The following is a 21221-nucleotide window of genomic DNA, read 5'->3' as shown; positions in this document are numbered from 1 at the left end:
TACATATTTGCAATTATCTGCAGATTTAACAATTTTACATGCAACTATCCAGATATAAACCCAACAACCTGATAGTCCATGTGTAGCAAAACACCCAGTTTTTCTTTTTTTCAGTTTTGAAATACATTCCCTCCCCTTCTGACTTTCTCTCTGCCTTCTCTATCTGTTATAAGTGATTACAAGTAGTACTAGGTAAGCTAAGCTAAGTTCTTGTATGCTGTTATTGTAATAAGGCCCTTTTTATATTGAAATAGTGTTCTGTTCTGTTTGTATTGATTTTTACTGTTTTATACTGTATTCCTATCATTTTTGCATTGATATTTATTGTTTCATATTAATACTGTATCTGTAAAGTGATGTCGAGTTTCCATTTTGTATGTCAAGCCTCCACTTTGTGTCCCCTGCCCTATACAATATATTGCAACTATGACTCATATTGTGTGAGTTCGATGCCGAATTATATAAGGACTGAATTAAGCACAGGCTCAGACCTGGATGTTCAATTTAAAACTTTTATTGTTTCACAAAGTCATAAACTAAAGGAGGTCTGTTGGTTCACGAGGTTCCCAAATCAAGCCCTTGCTCTCTAACCCGGAGGCTAGGTGCGGCTGCCTGATTCAGTAGTCTCAGAACTGGTCAACAGCTCATTTAAAAGGAGTCCCTTATCTTTTTTTAGACAAAAGATACAAAACTGTCCCCATGGTGGAAGTGAGGCATCTAACATAACTTTACTATTAGTTATATATGATAACACTTACACATATGCATTTCTAATTCTTACTTCTATTGGTTATTTAGTTAACTTATCGATATTATAATATCAGGTGATACACTTTGTATTGTAAATTTTACGCTTCTTATGTTAATTCTTAATGACCTTTATATTTCTTATGCTAATTCTTAATGACCTTTATATTTTTTATGTTACTTTTCTATAACCTAAATACATTATTCATCTATATGTTTTGCTGGTTTTTGCAGGGTTAAAATGTCAAGGCTGACATAATATGCGGTTGTTTTTTCGGCATTGCGGTTTAGCCATGCAGTTTCCTATTCTTAACAATATAAGTGGCTTGCCTGGTATTTTTATCATTGTTCAAAGGTCAGAAGGTCAGCATTTTCATCTAAGGGTCAGAAAGTGATTACCAGAATGTCAGTCGCTAACTCCTCAACCTCCTTCAGGCATTCTGGGAGTTTTAGTGCATTGTTTCTAATGCTAGGCCTTGCTTAGCATAAGCACTCTCTCACACATACCTACCCCTCCCATGTAAATTGGTTTCCTTGAACGCCCAAAACAAAAGAGTGAATGGATGAGTGAAACAAAGTGATAGCAGGACCCCCTACTAAATCACCCGACCATCAAAACCAATACCTACACCAACAACCCAGCCATTGGAACCACCCTTAGCATTCAGTAAACAAAAGATGAGGCAACCCGCCATTGTGCCAAGCTGCACATGCTCGGTATGAACATCTGGTGCCCTCTGGAACAGGGCTGACCTTGCCCGGACAGGCCATCCCCAGAGGAGATCATAGGTAGTCTGCCCCATAAAAAAGGGTAGTGAAGACCGACTCCTTGGGACACCATTTTCACCTGGACCAGACCTGCCCCATGTCATGCTGCCTATCAACCCAGAGGTCCTTCTGGTAACCCTCTCTGGACAACACCTGCTGGAGAAATGCCCCAACTGGACATTGAGAACACTTCCCAGCCTGGATTGGTAGCTATCACCCCCACCCTCTCTTCAGCCAAGGACTTGGACTCTATTTCTCATTTCTACCTGGACTCCATCCCTTCCACTGAGTCTCTTTCTTCTGCTACCATTGTGTGAGTGTGTGTGGGACTGCTTGTGTGAGTGTGTGTAGGAACCAAGCTGTAAAACACAGTGTTCATTTAATAAAAATGTTGTTTGGACCCCTGAGTTGGGTTTTGCTTTACTACAGTTCCAGCCCTGCTCCAGTCTCTGCTCCTTGCCCCTCTAACTTCTATCTCATTTCTCCCTCTCCTGATTCTGGCTCACCGTCACCTCCAACACCTGTTACATGCTCCTATGGCTCCAGCTGTCCTGAGCTCCTCTCTGCCTGCAACCCCCTGTTTCTTTGGTATTGCCTCACCCCCACTGCCTTTTCTCCTGATTTCTGCCATTTGCTCTTAATTACCAAGCACCCCAAACATAGGTACCCCAAGCATACACATACACACAATGTCACCCGAGTCAGGAACTCACTTGTGTGTACATGTAGTTGGGTGGTGTGTGTGGGCGTGAACTAGCAAATATAGATCTGTATCTATATCTATCTATCATTGTGTGCGTGGGATACGAATTAGTGATCTGTGTGTGGGTATTGACAATTGATTTTTGTCTAATTTTCAGTGTGTATGTTCCTGAATTGGTGATAGGTGTGCATGTGTCTAGGCTAGTAATTCTGGATGTGTGTGTGCCTGAGTTGGTGCTGGGGGTGTATGCACCTAATTGACTTTTGTGCGTGTATATGTGCAATTGTGTCACACCCTCCCATCTAACAGTGCAGTTTTGAGATCCTGAGAGTTGGCCTGGCCCCACAGGATAACACATGCATGTAAGCCCCCTGATACACATTATATATAATACAATTAAGTGGTTAATCACACAATAAATTTAGACCAGCCAGATGTGCAAGCAAGATTGCTACAAGTGCAAAGTAATTATCACACAATTAACTGCTTTATCATGCAGTAATTTAGACAAGCCACATGTGCAAACTAGTTATCATACGATAAAAATGATTGTCCATTCCATCTATAAAAGAACCAACCAGCTATAAAGTTAGTGCTTGAACATGTATAACAGCTCTGTAGCTGGTTTCTCTCCACCTTTAATCTGAATATGTAGAAGGGCCCTGATTATGTTTAGGGACCTGCTTAATTTGTAGTTTCACAGATTTCATGAAACTACAAAATCTGGGACTGCCTGCAAAATCAATAAGATAAGAAACATTAATAAAATTAAAATGCTGGCTCCCCAGTGGAAGCCGACAGTTATTGCTGCCAGGAAAAATGGCACAGGCTGGTGGGGTGGCACATACGGCAGCAGGCAAGATGGCTTCTGCCTCCTTGTCCCTCCTTCCCCTCAGGGGGCTCTTTACTAATCAGTGCTGAGGCACAGGGATGTGCAAAGGCCAGCCATAAATCAAGGTAGTGCCCCCCCCCCCATGAGCTTCTTCAACAATGCTGAGGGGTAGGGCTTCTCTGCTAATCACAAAATGACACAAAACAAAAACTTTATGTCATGCTTAACCTATGAAAATTGGTACATCCCCCTACAATTTAGGTAGACCCCTAAATATATAAAAGCTAGTCTGAAAAATGTAGGCCATTTTTTTTCTTTTTATTACTTTTGCTTTGTGTTTATTACTTGAGTTTTGTGTAATGTTTCCATAGAACTTGGCTTGAGAAATGAAACTGTATTAGTCCATTATGTTTTGGCAAACACTGAAGCCAAAGTCCATGGTCTTCAGTGTAATTTTGCTTAAATGAAGAGTCCTGGATTGGACCCAGTGATGCCCTTAGTAGTAAAACCAAATGTAAATTCCTCTTTAACTCTTCCCCTGCCAAACTTAAGTCTTCCAAGCAGAATATGATGGAAATAGAAAAGAAAGCTAATAAACTAAAATGAGACACAGCAAATTGTTTCTCCTCTCAATTTACACTATTGAAAATCTAGAGAAATCTATTCAGATGAATGAAGTTGCTTTGGTTTAAGATCTGTTTAAGTGAGATCAAAAGCCAGTCCCATAACTTTACAATCCTGTATTAAAAAGGATTTTAATGAAACCAAGGAAATAACAAAAATAGTGGCACTTCTTAATGGTTGGGAAAATCTGATTATTTTTATTTGTTTTATGGCAAAACAAGTGTTTTGTCCTTGTAGGTTGCATGACAACACAGAATGAAGCTGCAGCTATAAAAGGGGAAAAGTTTATGTACCAGAACAGTGTTTTTCTCCTTGATTTTTTTCCCTTCCCAGATTAAGTCAACAAAATCTTTTCCATATAATCTTCTTGAAGGAAACGGACTAACCTACTCCCAAATCATAATAATATACCCAGGGAGAAGTTGTAAAGATTAAGAATGTGGCAAAAAAATGAGCTTTCCCTTTGTTTGCTAGAAACCTACAGGTCTACCTGCTTCATAGTCCCACTTTCATTACTATGTTTAATCATGCTCTTTAATGTAATCATCAAAATGCTTAATAATGTACATTCTGTTCCCAGCCCTGGCATAATACCATTATGTGAAGCCATGATAGATGTTTTTAATAAAATCAGTAATTGCCCTTTATTGTTGTTTTAAATTAGTATCTTTAAATTTGTTACGGAACAATAGAATGTTAGGTGTAAGAGGAAGAAAGCTTTCTTTTTACAATTACATAATGTAATGTAAAGTGGGTTAAGCAAATGTTAATACACAAGGTTGTATGTTTTTCTCTTTCTTTTCCTTGTTTGTTTGTTTATTTGTTTACTTAATTGCTTTAAATAGTGCTTAATTATCTTGGACTTGGTTATAAGTTAAGATTCAGCTGCCTAGCAAAAACATAAGCAGGAGTAGTATGGAACAGGCCAGACAGCCAATAGTTGTTGGATTCTGTCCCTGTCTCTCATTCTGGTTTTGCTTTATGTGAGCTTAGTTAAGTTGATACTACTTTGTAGGTACGCCTACAAGTGACACTTTAATGCACATTAGCCTAACTAGTTAAGGCACATTAAAAATGGCAAATTTAGGCCATTTACACCTAAATTTGTTACCTGCAAACCGCCCTGTGGTTCTTCAGCCGTGAATCTACTTGGTGGCTGTAGATGTCTGCTGTGTTATTGGGAGATCAGAGTTAGTGAAACTGATGCATTATTTCTAGGAACAATCATGGCTAGTCAATGCTATGCCATTTGTCAGTCCAGAACTGCCAAGCTACAAAGACCCTGCTCTCTTGGTCCTCACCTATTAGAGGCTATCACTGTTGTTAGATCTAGACTTGTACAGTAGTGGTGTGAGGGTTGGGATTGATACTGCACCCTGCCAGGGATACTGGGAACCTAGATGTTCCACATTCTTCCCATTTTGCATAGGGTGTCAATTCCAACTTTGAAGCTGTGTCCCTTACCTTGCTTGTGACCCAAAAGACGTACACTATACAGAGGTTGACTGATAAATCATTGTAAAGCCCTTTGAGATCCCAGAGTAAAAGACACAAACTTTTTCACATCAGAAATGCTCCTGGGCTTCGTTTTAATTGCTTGTTGTAATCCGGTTGGAGTTCACTTCTCATAAGGAAGCAAACATTCAGAGCTACATAAAAAGTTTGACAGAGCCTGAAAAATGTTCTGATGTTTGTAAACCTCAAACAAATCTAGGTGCAATTTCAAGGAATATGAGCTGATTTAGGGTTTAGTATCCAAGTTGTGCAAGAACTGTGGTTTAACAAGGTTTGAGCAGTGGTTGCTTTATGGCTTTCATAATGCGTTTGTTTAAAGACACATTGGGTTTGTTTGAATTCAGAATACAAATTAGAACTCAGAATTGTGATAAACCCAAATAAATCAATCACTGAGATGAATGTGTGTATGAATAACTGAAGTGGAATTATCAAGTTAACAATTCAGGGAGCTGAATCCTTAGCTAAACCCTGTTAAATCACGTATTTCTCTTATGGTTATGTGTAGATGAAATTGCATTGCAGGACTCTTCCTTATGCCTCAAAGAATATTGTAGAAGTGATCCTACTTTACTTTTGAGGCTTGTTCATGCTTTATCACAATAGCTAATACTCCTTTATGTGTGGAAGAAACTGAAGTGAATGTAGGCAGCTTATTCTTGGCAACAACCTGACTGATTGCTCATCTTTCATTTGACTCATGTTCCAGTTTCCAGAAGTCCAACACTTTCTTTCTTTTTCTCTTCTTAATGCCTTAGGGCATGTGTAGATGAAACGGGAATCCTAAATTGAAGCAGTGGGTTTTAAAAACACCATTACAATGTAGGTGCCTTTAAACCCCCATGTTGTGCACACACCCGAACTTACTTGCCTCTACAGCGGAGGGAAGGAGAGGGTGAGCTGCCAGTGGGTGGAGCAATTCCTGGGCTGTGGGGGGAGGGAGGGCTGGTGCTTCCCTCCATGGTAGCGGCAACCCGTCCCCCACCCCAGGCAGCACCCACCCATAGCCACCCAGCTCGAGTGGTTCCAGGGGGCACCAAAGCCACAGAGAGAAGCTGCGCAGGCCCCCGCAGAGCTTGGGCAGTCAGGCTCCAGGGGAAAAAAGAAAAAGATCAGGCTCGCCACTTTTTCTTTTTCTTGGGCAGAGCCTGCCTTCCCAGGCTGCTGCCAGGCTGTCTGCACGGGCTTCCTTGAAGGAGTTTTAGTTTGCTGCTCCCCAAGACATTTAAGGTGCATTGCACTACTGAATTTGCTACAGTGGCTGGAATTACTGCACCAGACGCCACCAACATGTGCAAACACGAACACCGTTAAATTGGTGCAAAAGCATTTAACCCCCTTTAAAGTGCCATGTAGAACATGTCCCTCATTTTGTCTACACACGGCCTTAAGTGTTAGTCTCCCTTCCAAACCTGCATTCTACCTCTGTTCTCTTTCTATCTGCCTGATTTATGCTCTAGGTTGAGAGCCATGATATAATTAAAAAAAAAATACCCTGAGAACTTCTGGTTCCATCCCTCCCTCCAGCATTGGTATGAAGCAAGCAGCTGAGTGGTCATTTCTTTTGAATATCTGTAGAAACCTGTTGACTTCATCACTATCTTATTCTTAGAACATATTTACAAGGGACACCTAATTGAAATGGTAAAACTGCACTACTCATTAGGTGACTGGTTGTAAATTGTTAACCCGTTGTCCACATTTTTAATACTTCTGGAGGTGAAATCTAGGAAATTTAACAGCCAGAACTAAATTTTGTGGCTAGAATTCATTCTCTAGATGAACACAGACACAAGGGTTAACTAGCTCACAGCTCGCTCAGGGTTGCAGTTAAGTTTGTGTTAGTGTCCAAGATACCAGATGCAGAATCTGCTTTACTATATTGTGCCTGTCCATGACCTACAAAATGTTTAGTGATGGTCAGTTTTAAGTTACTACTAGGGCTGTGAAGGGCAAACAATTTATGTTTTGGTAAACCAGGGAATCAGTATTTAAATTTGCATAATTCTGATGCTTATAGGAAGTGAAAACGTTTGTGGCATGATTTGGGTAAGCACAATAAAGTGTTCGTGCTTTGGTAAAGTTCTTCTGTGACGATGAAAAATATACAGCTCTTGAATGTGTGGAGCCTACGGCTCAAAGAAAAAAACATGAATTTGCTCTTGCCACTGCTCTAATCTATGGACAAATCATAAGAATCAGCAATGGAGAGAACAATTTATCCTTCTAAGGCCTTATGCAGCATTACCCATTCATCTTAGTAGCACTGCAGTAAGATCCTGACAGAGTGCCTCAAGTGCAAATATAACAGGATGCTGGTGCTGGGATGCATGTGCATGTCCCTACGCCCTGTTCCAAAGCTAGGCTCTCTAAGACTGCAGGAATGAAAGGTACAGGATGTTTGGCAGGAGTTATGTGACTGCAGAAACATCAGTTGCAAATAGAAATTGCTTATGCTTAAGAGAGAGACCTGGTTTGCAATGGATTCTCTGAGAACACTTCCTAGCTTCTAAGGAAGTGACGGAAGTGTTCTCTTCCTTTCCTAAGTGGTAGAAAACAGGAAGGTGTTTGTTGTTAAACATTTGGGATTCTTTTTAGGATCAATGCAGCCTGCCCTGTGCTTTCCAATGTAGCCTGCCCTTAAGAAACAAATGTGAAATTTTACTTAGCCTGTCTGAATGTTACCAAGGTAGGGTGACCACAGCGGACAAAGTGAAACCTGGGACATACCTACCTCCTCCTCCCGCCTCAGGCAAAGGTTGGGGCAGGGCAGTACTGTTACTACTATTCAGGCAGCTAAGGAGTCTCAATGGCCTGTTAATGACCCATTGCTTTCTTCACAGGTGTTAAAAATCCCCTTTCACTAATCAAGTAACCTATTAGGGCAGTTTCCCTGTCTGCTAGGGTTCCCTAGTTCATAGCTCCTGCCACTCTACTTCCCTGCCCCATGCCTGAGACACTCACTTTGAATTTCACCAGTTGGCTGGAACTAACCCCTAAAATCTGGGTCTGTCCCAGCCAGTCTTAGACATATGGTCGCCCCATATGTAGGCAGTACTGCCTTGTGCATCTGGCCTATGGGTTTACATAAAATCCTATCCAGTATTCAAAGTCAGTGACACACTTTCAGTGGGTATAAATGTTTGGGATACATAACCCAGGACTGGAATAGGAAGCAGCGTACAAGAAACAACTGTATTAATCTCTTACATACACATTTTTCTCATTATTTTTAAAGTAACTTAAACCTAAAACTCCTTGAGAGCTGCTGCACCTGTCACATTTATTTTTTCCTTCCTTTGTGCTTTCTATATCTATGTAACCTACTGCTGGGAAACAGAATTTAATCAGTGGACATCTGCACCATTAATAAACTGTGCCTCATTCTCTCCATAGGGTCAGGAGACATGGGCAATAGGGCCTCCGAGCAATATGGACATCTTCGGCTCAGTGCTGTGTCATTACTGACAGTACCAATTTCTTGCAATTAGGCTCCTGCAGCAGGTAGTTAACCTGAAGGGCAACAGCTGATTGTCTCCATTCAGCCTTGCTGCTCAGCTGTAGCTGTGTATTCAAAGCCTACTGCTTTGTTATGTATTTCCCCTCCCCTTCTTCCTGGGGCAAGCATGAGGAGTGTAAAGTAGACAGATGCTGTTAATAATCGAAGTCAAACTTTCTATTCCTACCACTCACCTTGAGCCTTTAACTGTGTAAGATGACTAAATTAAATCAGATCTGTGCTACTCAATAGGGAATGGCAAAATAGGCACCAAACCACATCTTTTCTAACCAGTGTTAGCATGAGATGCACCCTAACAACGTGTCATATGACTGGGTACATGAAGAATATCTATAGACTAGTCTCAAGGTGAATTCCATGCCTGAAGATGCGTAACTCAAACTCTTTGTATTCTGGCTACATGCATGGGGGATCCAGTATTTACGAATGGAGAGTGTGGTGTACCTCACCTCAGACTGTGAGGAGCTGATGTTAGAAGTGGCTGGAACCCTGGCTAATGGGGCACCAGGGAGCCATGCAGGGAGCAGTGCGTGAGTGGGGGAGCCCACCTGCCACTGCTGCTGCTGTCCCCGTCTGACCCAGGTTCAGGGGGAGCCCCAGAGCTACTCTGCCTTGTTCCAACCATGGGCTTCAGGGAACAAATTCATGCAGTGCAGGGGTCAGCCAGATACAGTGGCAGTAGTGTGCAGGTTCCTCCTCCCAGTGCTTGCTCCCTGCCCTACTGTAATATCCCCTGCTGGACCTGCTCATCGCTGTCATTGTCCCCAGGTAAGCCTGGGTCTCCACACAGCTGCTTCCTGCAGTACAGGGCAGGAGTGGCTCTGGTGCCCTGTGCCAGCATCAGCTAGGGACAGCAGTGCCAACAGGTAGGTTCCTTCTTCCAGTGCCTGTTCTCAGCTAACAGGCACCATGGAATACGGTTAAGGGGTGGCAAGGAGCAAGTGCAGGAAAAGGAAATCCTCTTCCTCCTCCTGCTGCTGTCCACTGCTGAGCCGGCCACCCTGTGCAACCACAACCCACAGCTGGATTGGGACAGTAGCAGTTCTGCTGCCCCCCCCCCCCCCCGCTTTGAGCCTGCATCACCCTGCACCAATGCAACCCCCCACCCTTCCCCAGATTCACCCCTGGCTACTTGGCTAAAGCTAGCAATTGAGAGAGATTATGGGCCTGCAAAGCCTTTAGAGCTGCCTGCCAAAACAATGATAGAGAGTAAAGCAAAGGTGCAGATGATTTAGTAAAATAATTTTTTCAATCCTTGGTTATTGAATTAACCTTTAAAACTTAATTAATGGTTCAACAGAACATAAATAAAAATTAACATTTGTATTCCTGCTGTAATATCCTTTCCCAGTGAACTCTCAGAAGCAGAATTCTTTCTACATAGCTTCAAAAGCAGTTACCATAGTCTGATGAAAGTTATTTCTTTAATATTTCCTCTCTTAAATTTCACTTTGTGGGTGTTATGCAAATACCTTAATAATTTACTCAGTACCCAGGTATTCAAATTGCCTTATTCTCTTTTTCATTTTTTTTCTCCTGCTGATATGTTTGAACTGAAGCAGCTGCTCCCTCAAAAACTAAGATCTAAATTTAAAGGTTTGTTTTGGCTTCATTTCCTTCATTTAAAAGTTTTAAGCTGTTTCTAGCTGTAGTGGGTCTAGGGAAAGCAACCACACAAGCTATGTTGAATTCAAACTGGCAAATTTTAAAGTGAGCTGGTATTCAGGGTGACGACATTTTTAGGATTGATATTGCATAACAAACACACTAGAACAAGAGCACTATACCACTGAAATAGCAGAGGGGTTTTTTTCCAATGGAATAGGGAGGGTGAGGAGAACAAATCTTTTCAGATGCAGGGCACAAATATGCATCATTCTGGACAATCCATGTCATATGTATATCAGCAGTATGCTTTTCTTGCATAGTACCGTCTGTTTCAAGATTTCAGCACAAAGCTCTCTTACCATTTATGTGCCTAAATTAGCCAGGATACAATTCTAGCTAATTTAAACTCAGAACATTCCTGTGAGGTGTTCCTTACAGATGTGGAAACTGAGGCCTACAGAACATGAGGGACATGTTTTTTAAAAATAAGAAAAAAAGGTCATGAACATGCCCCTTACCATTTAATCAGATGTTTAATTTCTGTGCAATGTCTGCATAGTAATTTAGGTTGTGAACATCTGTCTGCCCTCTTGAAGATCACGCTCTTGCAGAGAGGGCCAACATAAAATAAGGTCTAGGTAAATAAGCTAGGAATGAACTCAGAGGCCCCAACTTCCAGTCCTGTTAATTCATCTTAACATCATCCTTTCCTTTCCAGAGGTATCTTACTGAGGGAGATGGCTCTACATTTGAATGAAATCATACCCATTTCCTTATTTTGTTCATCTACACTTGCACAGTTTTCCAGACCTCACTGACAGAGGAGTATATTTGTGAGGCTGTTGACTAACCAATAGGTGAGAGAAGCTAAGGGAGCACTTCATGTTATCTGCTGGTGGCCTTGTCAACTAAACGCAGAGTAGTAGTATTAAGCAAAAGCCCAAAACCACTACTTTGCTTTCTCTTATATTCCAAAAATGTAGAGAGGATGAAGAACAAGGAGACAGATGATGAAGCCATGCAGAACATGATAGTAGCAACTTGAAGGTAGCAATATCAGGCATTATTTATGGAATATGGGTCAGAGTGGGTAAGATTTGGCACATAAATCTGAACACCACAGAAAGAAATTGAAGTGGTCTTCAAGTATTTGCCATTGAAAAATTGGCATTCAAAATTGTTATTCTTGCTTGTTGTCAACTTGTTTTTGGAAAAATAATTAATTGGCATGTTGTAAAAAGTGGAGGTAATGCAACGTATTTCAGAGGGAATGAACGTGACAGAGTGCATGGTAACAAGACAGCAACCAAGAGGATATAGTTAAGAAACTGAAACTGCTGAAGTAAAAGACTTCCTTACAAAAAAAAAAAACTTCCTTTAAAAACAAAAGCAACAACAAATCCAGGCTTTAAAACATGTAAAAATGGCCTGTGCCACAGAGGGAATCAGCCTGGAATCAGAAAAGCATTTTCTAAATTATATGGTTTCAGTTTTCAGACAAAGAGGAGATTGAGGCTGTAGGCAGAGAGCAAGGGAGAATGTAATACTTTCCAGAGGATGTCTCAATTAATTGGTTTAACAGTTTCCCTGTTTCTCTGAACCTAGAACTTGAAATGCATGAGTAGTTGCATGTGTCTGCCCAAGAAAGTAAAAAGGTATTTGAGGGCAAGCGCACTTCTTCCCGCCACATACACTTACATGCTTGGAGCTTGGTCAGGCCAGTGCAGAGGTGGATATGAAATCTCCAGCCCATTCCCATGTTTTCACCCTAGCTGCAACATCCAAATCTCCTTCATCTGGCTCAAAAAAAAGGGAAAAAAGAGAGAAGGAACAAAATCAGATCATGCTATAAATATCCATTTGAAGATAATTGTTGGAAGGGCACTGTGTATCTTGTGATACATATATATATATATTTTAGTAGAGAATGGTTCTCTAGTGCTAAATCTGGAATCTAAATTTTAACTCTTCCCTTTGTGACTCAGGCCCATCTGTAGCTAATTGGCAGGTTATTTTAAAGATTCAGCATTTCAAAAACCAAGGAAAGGTCTCAGACTGCATCTCAGAAAAGTGCTACATTTTTATTAGAAGCTGTATTGCAGATATCACAGAAGTAAGGTTCTAGTCCTGGTAGAAAACAGGAAGTGCTAAGGTGAGCGCAAAAATTAGGAGGAAAATTAGATGCATTTCATATTAGAAGACTGTTGAACTTGAGTTTGGGGCAAATAGATGGTGAGGTAACATTCAGTCAGAATCAATCCCTTCCCACAGCACCAATGCAGTGGGCAAATCTGACATTGATAAACCAGGCACACCATAATTAATTACTCATTCTATAATGTGAATGACTAAAAAGAAAATAGCTGTAATTACAAAACACCATAAAATTAAAATAGTGATTAATTGCCATCTTCAGCCTTATGGTTGTCTTAGTATGAATATTTTTGTTGTCTCTCAGGCATATGTTGGTTTTGGGTTAGGAGTCACTGGATGATGATTTGGTGTCTGAGTGGAGGGGGCACTGGGGGACAAGTTTTTTACATCTTTGTTTTGACAACCTTTCCTCAGATAAAGCCCCAAACAAGACTTACTACCGTCTTGTGCCATTTAAGGCGTCAAAGACTTCTTTGACTACCCATAGGAGTCAAATGCAGAAGTGTTTTGCCAGGAAGAAAACCCCTGTACAGAATGTGAACAATAAGAGCCTGGGATGAATAAGTGTTGTTGGTAGGGAGCAATCATCTAAATCTGACCAGGAAGGAAGATTGATATTTTTTCTCAACTCCTTTTTATTCCAGAATTTTCATCCTAATGGTTGTGTCCCAAATACAGTTTGATTAATTGCCTTATCTGCTGCATCCGGCTGTGCTTGCTGTGATGCACACCGTCTGAAGATTAGGGATCATGATGTCAGAGGCAATGCTGTTTGGCCAAAGTCTAGCTGTATCAGCTAGCTATTGTGACTCTTTGTTCCCTCTGTAACTAAAACAACCCGATAATACTCGCTGTAAAAGTGAAGACTAGTGCCTATCCTGAAATTTTGTCCTCGGTGTCTTCAGGATCTTGACATCCCCATCCCAAAAGCACATATCCTGCAATAAGAGTGATGAATGTTCTTTAAAGAGCTCCTAGCTTTGTAACAGCTGTGTTAAACAAGACCACACATGTTATCCCTTTCTACTCCTTATGTCAGAGACTTTATTTGGCTGATTTCAAAAAGAAAAAAAAAAAGACTAATGAGCAACATAATTTAGAAGCTTGAATGGCCATGTTGTGCTTATATCAACCTGTAGTCCACAGACCCCTGGGGGCCCAGAAACTATGTATAAGGGATCCATGAAAGATGACTATGATCAATCAAAAGTATGTAAATACCTATGCTTACAATTCAAAAGGGTCTACACCTCCATTAGAAATTTTTAGAGTTCTGCAAATGAAAAAAAAGGTGGAAAATCACTAGTTTACATCACCACTTCTAAAACTGTATCCACTAATCAATAATACTTCAGGGAATGAAACGGTGTATTTAACACTTGTTTTGCTGTGTATCCTCAGACGGGTCAGTGATGGCCAAGTTTTCCTAACTTTCCACAGATTATTAGGTTTCTTTAATGTTTCAGTGAACAACTGGAGATCCCAGATGTCTGGTTTTCAGAAGGGTTAAGGAAGGAAAAGGCAAGGGTGTTTGAGGATTAGAAGGAGATTAGTTGCTACAGGGTGGCAAATGGCTTCTCTGCCACAAATGGGTCAAGGTCCTTGAAAAAGATGGCTCAGCCATAGAGATCCGGGTATAACAAAAGGCACCTCTGTATGTAGATACTTCTTAATAACAGTGTAGAAGCAGGAACAGAAAACTCATTCATTCACTGTTGTAAAAATCCAAGATTGGCTACTGGTAGGCATGAACACTCAGATGAGTTTCTTCCACATGCTACTTTGCTAGTACACCCAAAACCTTCCTGAGATGAGTCTTTTCTGACAGTAAGAATAGTCAGTCTATCTGCATGCATTCGCTGTTTTCCTCCCTCTTTTACAGAGCACATTTTTTGTTTTAAATTTAAAATGAAAGAGAGTTGAACTGTATCACATGAGGCTTTTCAAAAGTATAGATGCTCCATTTACCAAAATCATTTGGAGTGATCTCAGCTGCACATGTTTTTTTTAGGGATCCATGATGGGAAAATATGTGGAGTTCTCAGCTTGCAACTAATGGCTTTCAAGGCTCAGCAATTTCCAATCCTATTTAATAAAAACATTGGATGATTGTAAAGGCTTCTGTCTTCTCTGTTGTAATATCCTCATAGGCCTTTATAAATCTGAAATTATTCTGTTATGTTGCCAAGTTTTCTACCTGTTTCTCCGCATCATTCTCTTGGAGAGCACCAGCATTTATTAGCTTAACAATAGGCATAATGTCAGACGGCTTTCTAAATTACTAAACAAAAAACAATAGGCCATACTTTGGATGTAAGACAGGGTGAGACCTTTCTCACCCTAAACTCCAACATTGCGCTAGGCAATACTGTCCTGGCATTTTTGAATGAGGAGTTAAACTGGGTGCCTAGCCTTTGTTCACTTAAAAAACAAAACAAAAGACCTGCCAAAATAACAAGAACAATACAATCTTTTTCCATTTATCCAGTGACTTTAAATCCCAGGGGTCCAACCAAATTTCAATCTAAGTGTCCAATCTTTGTTTTATGACAGCATTTCTTGCCACTTAGTCCAAGCCACAGTGAATATAGTACTGTTCTGTGCTATTGATTAGTTACCAGCTTTCACGCCGAAATATCTGCATTTGTTAAACATAGCATGCTTAAATGTGTGTTTCCAGAAGAAGTGTTAGGTAGTTGCTCGAACAGGTAACTAGGATCTGATTTTAGAGTTTCTATCGAGACTGTTTCTGCACCAGCTGCTGAACCTCTCTATGCCCGTCTCTAAAAATAGGTACAAAGCAGACAGTGGGTTTGAGGCATGAAAATGCATCTACAGGGCCCTGCAGCCCATAGCTGAACATGCTATAATGAAAGAAACAACTAACTATAACAACTGAAATACAATAGCAACTGAGTGACAATCTTAGTTTTCTCCTGCTCATATGTGGGGCAATGTTTTTATGTTATTTTCAGTTCTCACCCACAGCCACAAGACTTTAAATCTTTCCATTTTAATGTCTTATTTTTTTAAGTTTTTGTGTCCTCATGTATATATAACAATGCTCAACAGTTATTTTCTCATTGTTAATTCTTACAGATTCTATATCCACCATCTGCTGTAATATGTTCCTTACTTACTTATTAGCAAAGTTAAAAATGATTGGGGAAGGGGGGGAGAGTTATTTAAAAAAAAACAACATTTTAGAGGGTTGTTTCTTCCACTTTATTTCACTTGAAAATGTCAGACTATTTTTATTTCATCGTGTGTGGTGATGTTTGTTTCTTCCTTTGGAGTGAAAGTTAGGAGGACAAAATTAGTGGGTAAAACATTTTAAATGTTCAGCAAAATGAAGGAATTGCAAGAAAAATTATGTATTGCATCATTCGCTGTCTCCCCTGAACACATGCATATTGAGAAGAAATTCTGAAATGTAGTGCGCCATATTTAGAAATATCAGATAAAAGTTGTATATATTTCACCAAGTATAATATAATTACTACCTGATGCCTGGCACACATCAATCATTCTTCACTGATTTTACTCCATCAACTCGATCTTTAATGTGTCCGATTTATAAAAAAAAATATAAATGTGCTATCTGGTAAAGGCCAGGGTCCATAGTCAGAGAATTTACTTTTTAAAAAGTACTTTAAAAAGCTGATGAACATTTATTGTTTTATATGCATACTCAATCTTCACCTCAGTCTGAATCCACGGAAAAAAATAATAAAGAATGATTACACTATTTTAGGTGAGATGATGAAAATATTGGTTTTTTTGATGCATGGTTAGGATGATTCAGATAACTCAACTCAAGGCTTTGTTAGTCTAATCTCTATCTTCTCCAGTGCCAATGGCGTGCCTCCTGAGCATTTAAAATTTGGGGCCACTAACACTGGTGGCAATACCAAAATCACACTCCTAAAATCTTGGTGTTGCATTGTGCCAGCATGTGCTCATTCTCTGGCATCTAGGAAAGGAAGGAAAGGGGATGGTCCAGCACTTTGGCACATCAAGCCTAGGATGTTCCTGAATACAGTTACCTGCTCTTCCACTGATTTCCTCTGAAACTATGAGCCAGTCACTTAAACCCAGATATTTCAAGTGATTTTACATGGTGACACTCAGCCCAAGATGTGTGTGTGTGTGTATTGTTTTTTTTGGATCTGTTCCTTAAGTTAGCAGGGGATATAACCTTTTTGGCAGTCATGTCACAAATTAACCTTGCATCCTGCCCAAATACCACTCTAATCCCCTTCCCCTGCCCAATCTGTTGCTGTGTTTTCTGCTTCCTGCCCTGTCTGCCACTGGGCTGGTTTTCCTCTCCCCTCCCCACCCACATACTACACCCAAGCCGCCTGTGCCACTTGTGGCATGCATGTCACAGGTTGGCCACCTCTGCCTTAAGCCATTAGTGCCCCACTACCTCTGCAGCACTCTTGAGAATCCTCCTAAAGCTCCTTCCTCCTTCCCCTCCCCATCCCCCTGTACAACCCAAACCTGGAACTGGGGGAGAGAGAGGGGCAATGCTGTATTAGCACCTCTTGAGCACAGCAGAGAACAAGATCTTGGGAGTGGTAGCAGGGAGCATCTCTGGAGCATTTTCCCCTTTCAGTTCTTATTTTGGATCATACAGAGTAGGAGTAGGTAGATAAAGCTTAGCTCAAAGGTGCCCTAGAGGCAGTATAGGCATAATCTCCTTGGGGAAGTCTGTACAGTAGAAGGCAGTGCCCAGGTAGCTCTGCATACAAAAGTTCTTAAACTGGAAGTTCAGTAGCTCCTGTGCTAACAAAGGCCAGGTGCACACAGGAAAATGGATGTCTGACTCCTTTAAAGCCCTTTTCTTTCCTTTACTTGCTTCACAGATCCAGTCCATGGACCACAGAACGTGGAAGTTGTTGACATTCGTTCCCGACAACTAACCTTGCAATGGGAACCCTTTGGTTATGCAGTGACCCGCTGCCATAGCTACAACCTTACTGTCCAGTACCAGTACGTGTTTAACCAGCAGAAGTACGAGGCAGAGGAGCTCATCCAGACTTCCTCGCACTACACTTTGCGAGGCCTCCGGCCTTTCATGACCATTCGCCTGAGGCTAGCACTTTCTAATCCTGAGGGCAAGATGGAAAGTGAGGAACTAGTTGTGCAGACTGAGGAGGATGGTAAGAGTTCTGTTTTTTACAGCTTTAAGTAACTTCTGAAAAAACAATTTGTAAATGGTGTCAAGGACCTTGGAGCAGGTGATGTATTAGTGACAGACTTCCTTGGGCTACAAGTAAAATGATAATTATTTATATCTCCCTGCTTTGCGGTAGTGTTTTGTGAAGTGGGAAATGCTCGTAAAGCACTGTGAAAAAACAAGTAGTATTCCTGCCTGCCAGTCAGCAGTAAAGGGCCGTAAGCTGCGTGGTGCAAGTGGTCAGCACCCAATGGTTCTGAGAACAGCTTTTCTTGTCCTATGGCTTACTTGATTTGCTATAATGGAAGTTTTTTTGACCTAATAACATGTGACAAGTAGGTACATGCACAGTAGTAATAATGAAGCCTTCATGTTTCAAATCCTGCTGATGTCCAACATGTGGGAATTATTACGGTTTTACAGAATAGAGTTTGTTTTTAAAAAGCCTAGAAAACTTAATTCAAAATAGAGAAAAATAACATAATTGTGTAGGCTGAAAACTCAAGTACTCCTATTAAAAAATGACAAATTTTCAGTCACCCATCCCTGCATGTACTTTATGGTACACATTTTAATTATAGGACCATTGACTTGTTTCAGCTGTATTTCTGCATAATTTCTGCATCAGTTCAGATGCAGGAGGTTCATTGGTAAGGGTGCATAAGCAACTGAAATTCTGAGGACTTAGCATTATTTAGGTAGTCAAGTAATGTTGATAAAGATTTTTGTCACTTTAATTTCCACCTCGCACCTGCTCAATAACTGAGCATTCTGGGACAAATTATAACCCAATGTATTCTGTATTTGGGGGCTAATTAACCAGCAGTACAGATTCTGTCCTTCTTACTTTAGGAGAGGTGTTTTGAGGATGTATAGATGAAAAGTAAAGTATTATTATTCCATCTTAGCTGAGATTAAAACTAAGAGCTTTCACCATTTATAAATATTCTAATAGACGCCAAGGAAGCATCCTTTCCTTGCCTGAACCATTAGGAGCTAAACTGCTAAATTTCTCTCAGCTGAAACTGAATCTGGCATTACAACATATCACAAGGAGGACTTTGGGAGACAGCAGGCCTTTATTAATTCAAGGAAGCCAATGGGGGTTTTGTCAGACAGAACTGGGAGCGCATTTAGTTAGTTAACTTTCACAGTATTAAAAATGTGCTTGAGTAGGTAGATTTTTAGCTGTCCTTGTAACTATAATTAAATATAAATCTTGAATTGTTACTCTACTGGGAATATCAGCCTTTTGTGTTAATAAAGGTGGAAAGGCCCAGTAGCATCCCTATACCAAAGTGTAATCTGGCTATTTATGTAGATGGAGTTTTACTGCTGTGACGCGAAGAAAAGAAAGATATGTTTAAATTCACACCTGAATATAACTGTCCCTTAAGGTTAAAACCAGAATGTTAGATATTTTCTTGCACAGGCCCATCGGTTTGCCTTATTTAATGGCTTGCTGGTAAGTACAGAAAACTCAGAGGAAAATGCATATGCTCAGTACTACAGAATTGACAGACTTAGAGAGAGAATTTGTATTTGGCCCCTAAAAAGGAAGATATTCGTCTAATGGCAGAGTGGACTGCAGTGTCCCTGCTCAACACTTCATGTCACATTCTAGGATTGTGTATTTCCTCTCTAATGCTCCTGGACTGAGGTTAGGAGCTGCTGTGATGGTTTCTCATGGGTTGAAGATCAGTGGATTTTTATGGGGAGAGGGAAGGGTTAGCATTGATTACAAGTGCTGATGGAGGTCATGCTCTCTAATTCTTTAGGGATGTGTTTCAAAGGTGAAGACATTCTGTTTTTGAAAATGGGCAAGTCTTCCTTCTCCCATGTTAATGCAGCATTCCCCTAATGCAGAGGGTAAATAGCACTTGGATGGAGATCAGCTTTGTGGGTGACATCTTTGTTATCCTGTGAGGATAATGAGCTGTGGGGCAGTGAAGGCTGTGAAGCAAGTGTTATGGATCCACCATTGTGCTATGGCACTTGTTTATTGCTTTCTATCAAGCCAAAGCATAGCTTTTGTGGGAAGCTACTGGAGCATCAGGGCTGCAACGGGCAACTGAGAAGGGGGTTGGCTTGTATAGAAGCTGCATCATGAAAAAAAAGTTTTTTACCTAAGGTTTTGAGCTCCAGGTATTTGCCCCAAATGCCCAGACTCTGAAGGTATATGTTTCTTTCTTTAATGCCAGACTCAAAAAGTAGATGTTATGTGGAAAACCTTACTTTGTTAGTCTGGGAACAGCTGTATAGAAGGCAAATACTTGACTGCCTTTTTGGAGATGAACTGTCATCCTCCTTCTAAATATGTGTGTGAACTGAACACTTTATGACCCTGAAGTCATAATTTTTCCTTCTGTAACTTAATCTGTATTTTTACGCATCTACAGTTATACAGGTTGCTATATTTTCCACAAATTTGTCGAGCTCCAGCATAATTGTCTACCTCCTCCAGGGGTGAGACCTCGTGTCACAATCGGCTATGCAAGGTTTTTGTAAGAGCTCAGCAGATCGTTCTTTCAATTTCCCTGTTCCGCTTCCCACTGACTTAATAAAATGTCTGGCCTAGACAAGGCACATCTGTCTCAACATGTTAAATGCCTTTCTCCGGTAAGCTCACCTATAAAAGCCAAAATGTGATGAACCCAAACCAGAGGGTTTCATGGCCTTTTGTATTATGCAGGCAAGAGAAAAGTGCTGTAACTAATCAGGTGGTCAGTCACTAGAACACATTTACTCAATTATCAGCCTTTTACCAGCTGGTTGAACAAACTGTTGGTACAGCTTCCCAGCACGGACATCTTACTAAAACGCTAAATCCCGCGTCTGGATGCTTCGATTGGCTCATAGGTGTGGAATGCAGGAACTGATGCATTTCAAAGCCTGAGTGCCTAGTGTGGGATTTGAATGTATTAGTAGAGTCGTCATGGCTGACTATTGGCTTTCTCATGTTTATTTTCTGATTCATGACATTTTAGGCTTAAATGAGGACCTAAAAACTTCTAAACTGTTCTACAGAACAATCTGTTGGTTAAAGCTGGGGTAGCGGGATGCAGCCGTTGGTCCCCCTCGCTGGACAATTTTTTCTATCATAGATTTATTCAGTGATGGAAGAGTTTCGGGCCTAAGCCTTAGTGTTTATCAGTCAAAGACATTTTCTGGTAATTGGCACTTTGCATTTAAATATTTGGTTTGAATGACACTGTAATAAGAACAACCTATCTGGACTTCCATGCCAGAAAGTGCATGAGGAGCAGATAATGAACAAAAGGCATCTGCTAAAGAAGTATTTATTACAAGGGAGAAGAATACTTATAAAAGGAACTAAGAGATAAGATAATGGATAAAATTATCCAGAAGGCCATCTTCAGGCTAGGAGGAAAAGTTTGACCTTTAGATTGTCATATTTTCATGCATCCTAAATGCAGACCTCATGACTTAGGTCACTGACAGATTGGGGGGTGAAGGGGGAACTGCAGTGCTTTACTGGAAGCTGGTTAGTTTGACCCAGCTCCCCAGCATCTGTATATATCGGGCACTTCAGCAGGGCTTTTTAGTG

The 21221-nt window shown here is 40.7% G+C and overlaps 1 protein-coding gene across 2 annotated transcripts in view; it reads left to right on the top strand.

Annotated features, from left to right (window-relative positions):
* The window catches only part of PTPRT (protein tyrosine phosphatase receptor type T), an 846898-nt gene that overhangs the window by 565791 nt on the left and 259886 nt on the right, over nucleotides 1-21221 (top strand). For both annotated transcript variants that reach the window (XM_090064242.1, XM_090064241.1), the window contains exon 8: nucleotides 17340-17636. In XM_090064242.1, coding sequence (XP_089920368.1) covers nucleotides 17340-17636 — 297 coding nt within the window. The remainder of the gene's footprint in view (nucleotides 1-17339; nucleotides 17637-21221) is intronic.

The sequence above is a fragment of the Crocodylus siamensis genome, chromosome 10, assembly GCF_052110815.1.
Source record: "Crocodylus siamensis isolate JL-2025a chromosome 10, ASM5211081v1, whole genome shotgun sequence".
NCBI lineage: Eukaryota > Metazoa > Chordata > Crocodylia > Crocodylidae > Crocodylus > Crocodylus siamensis.
The sequence above is the reverse complement of the archived record's forward strand: the minus strand, read 5'-3'. Positions and strand labels throughout refer to the sequence as shown.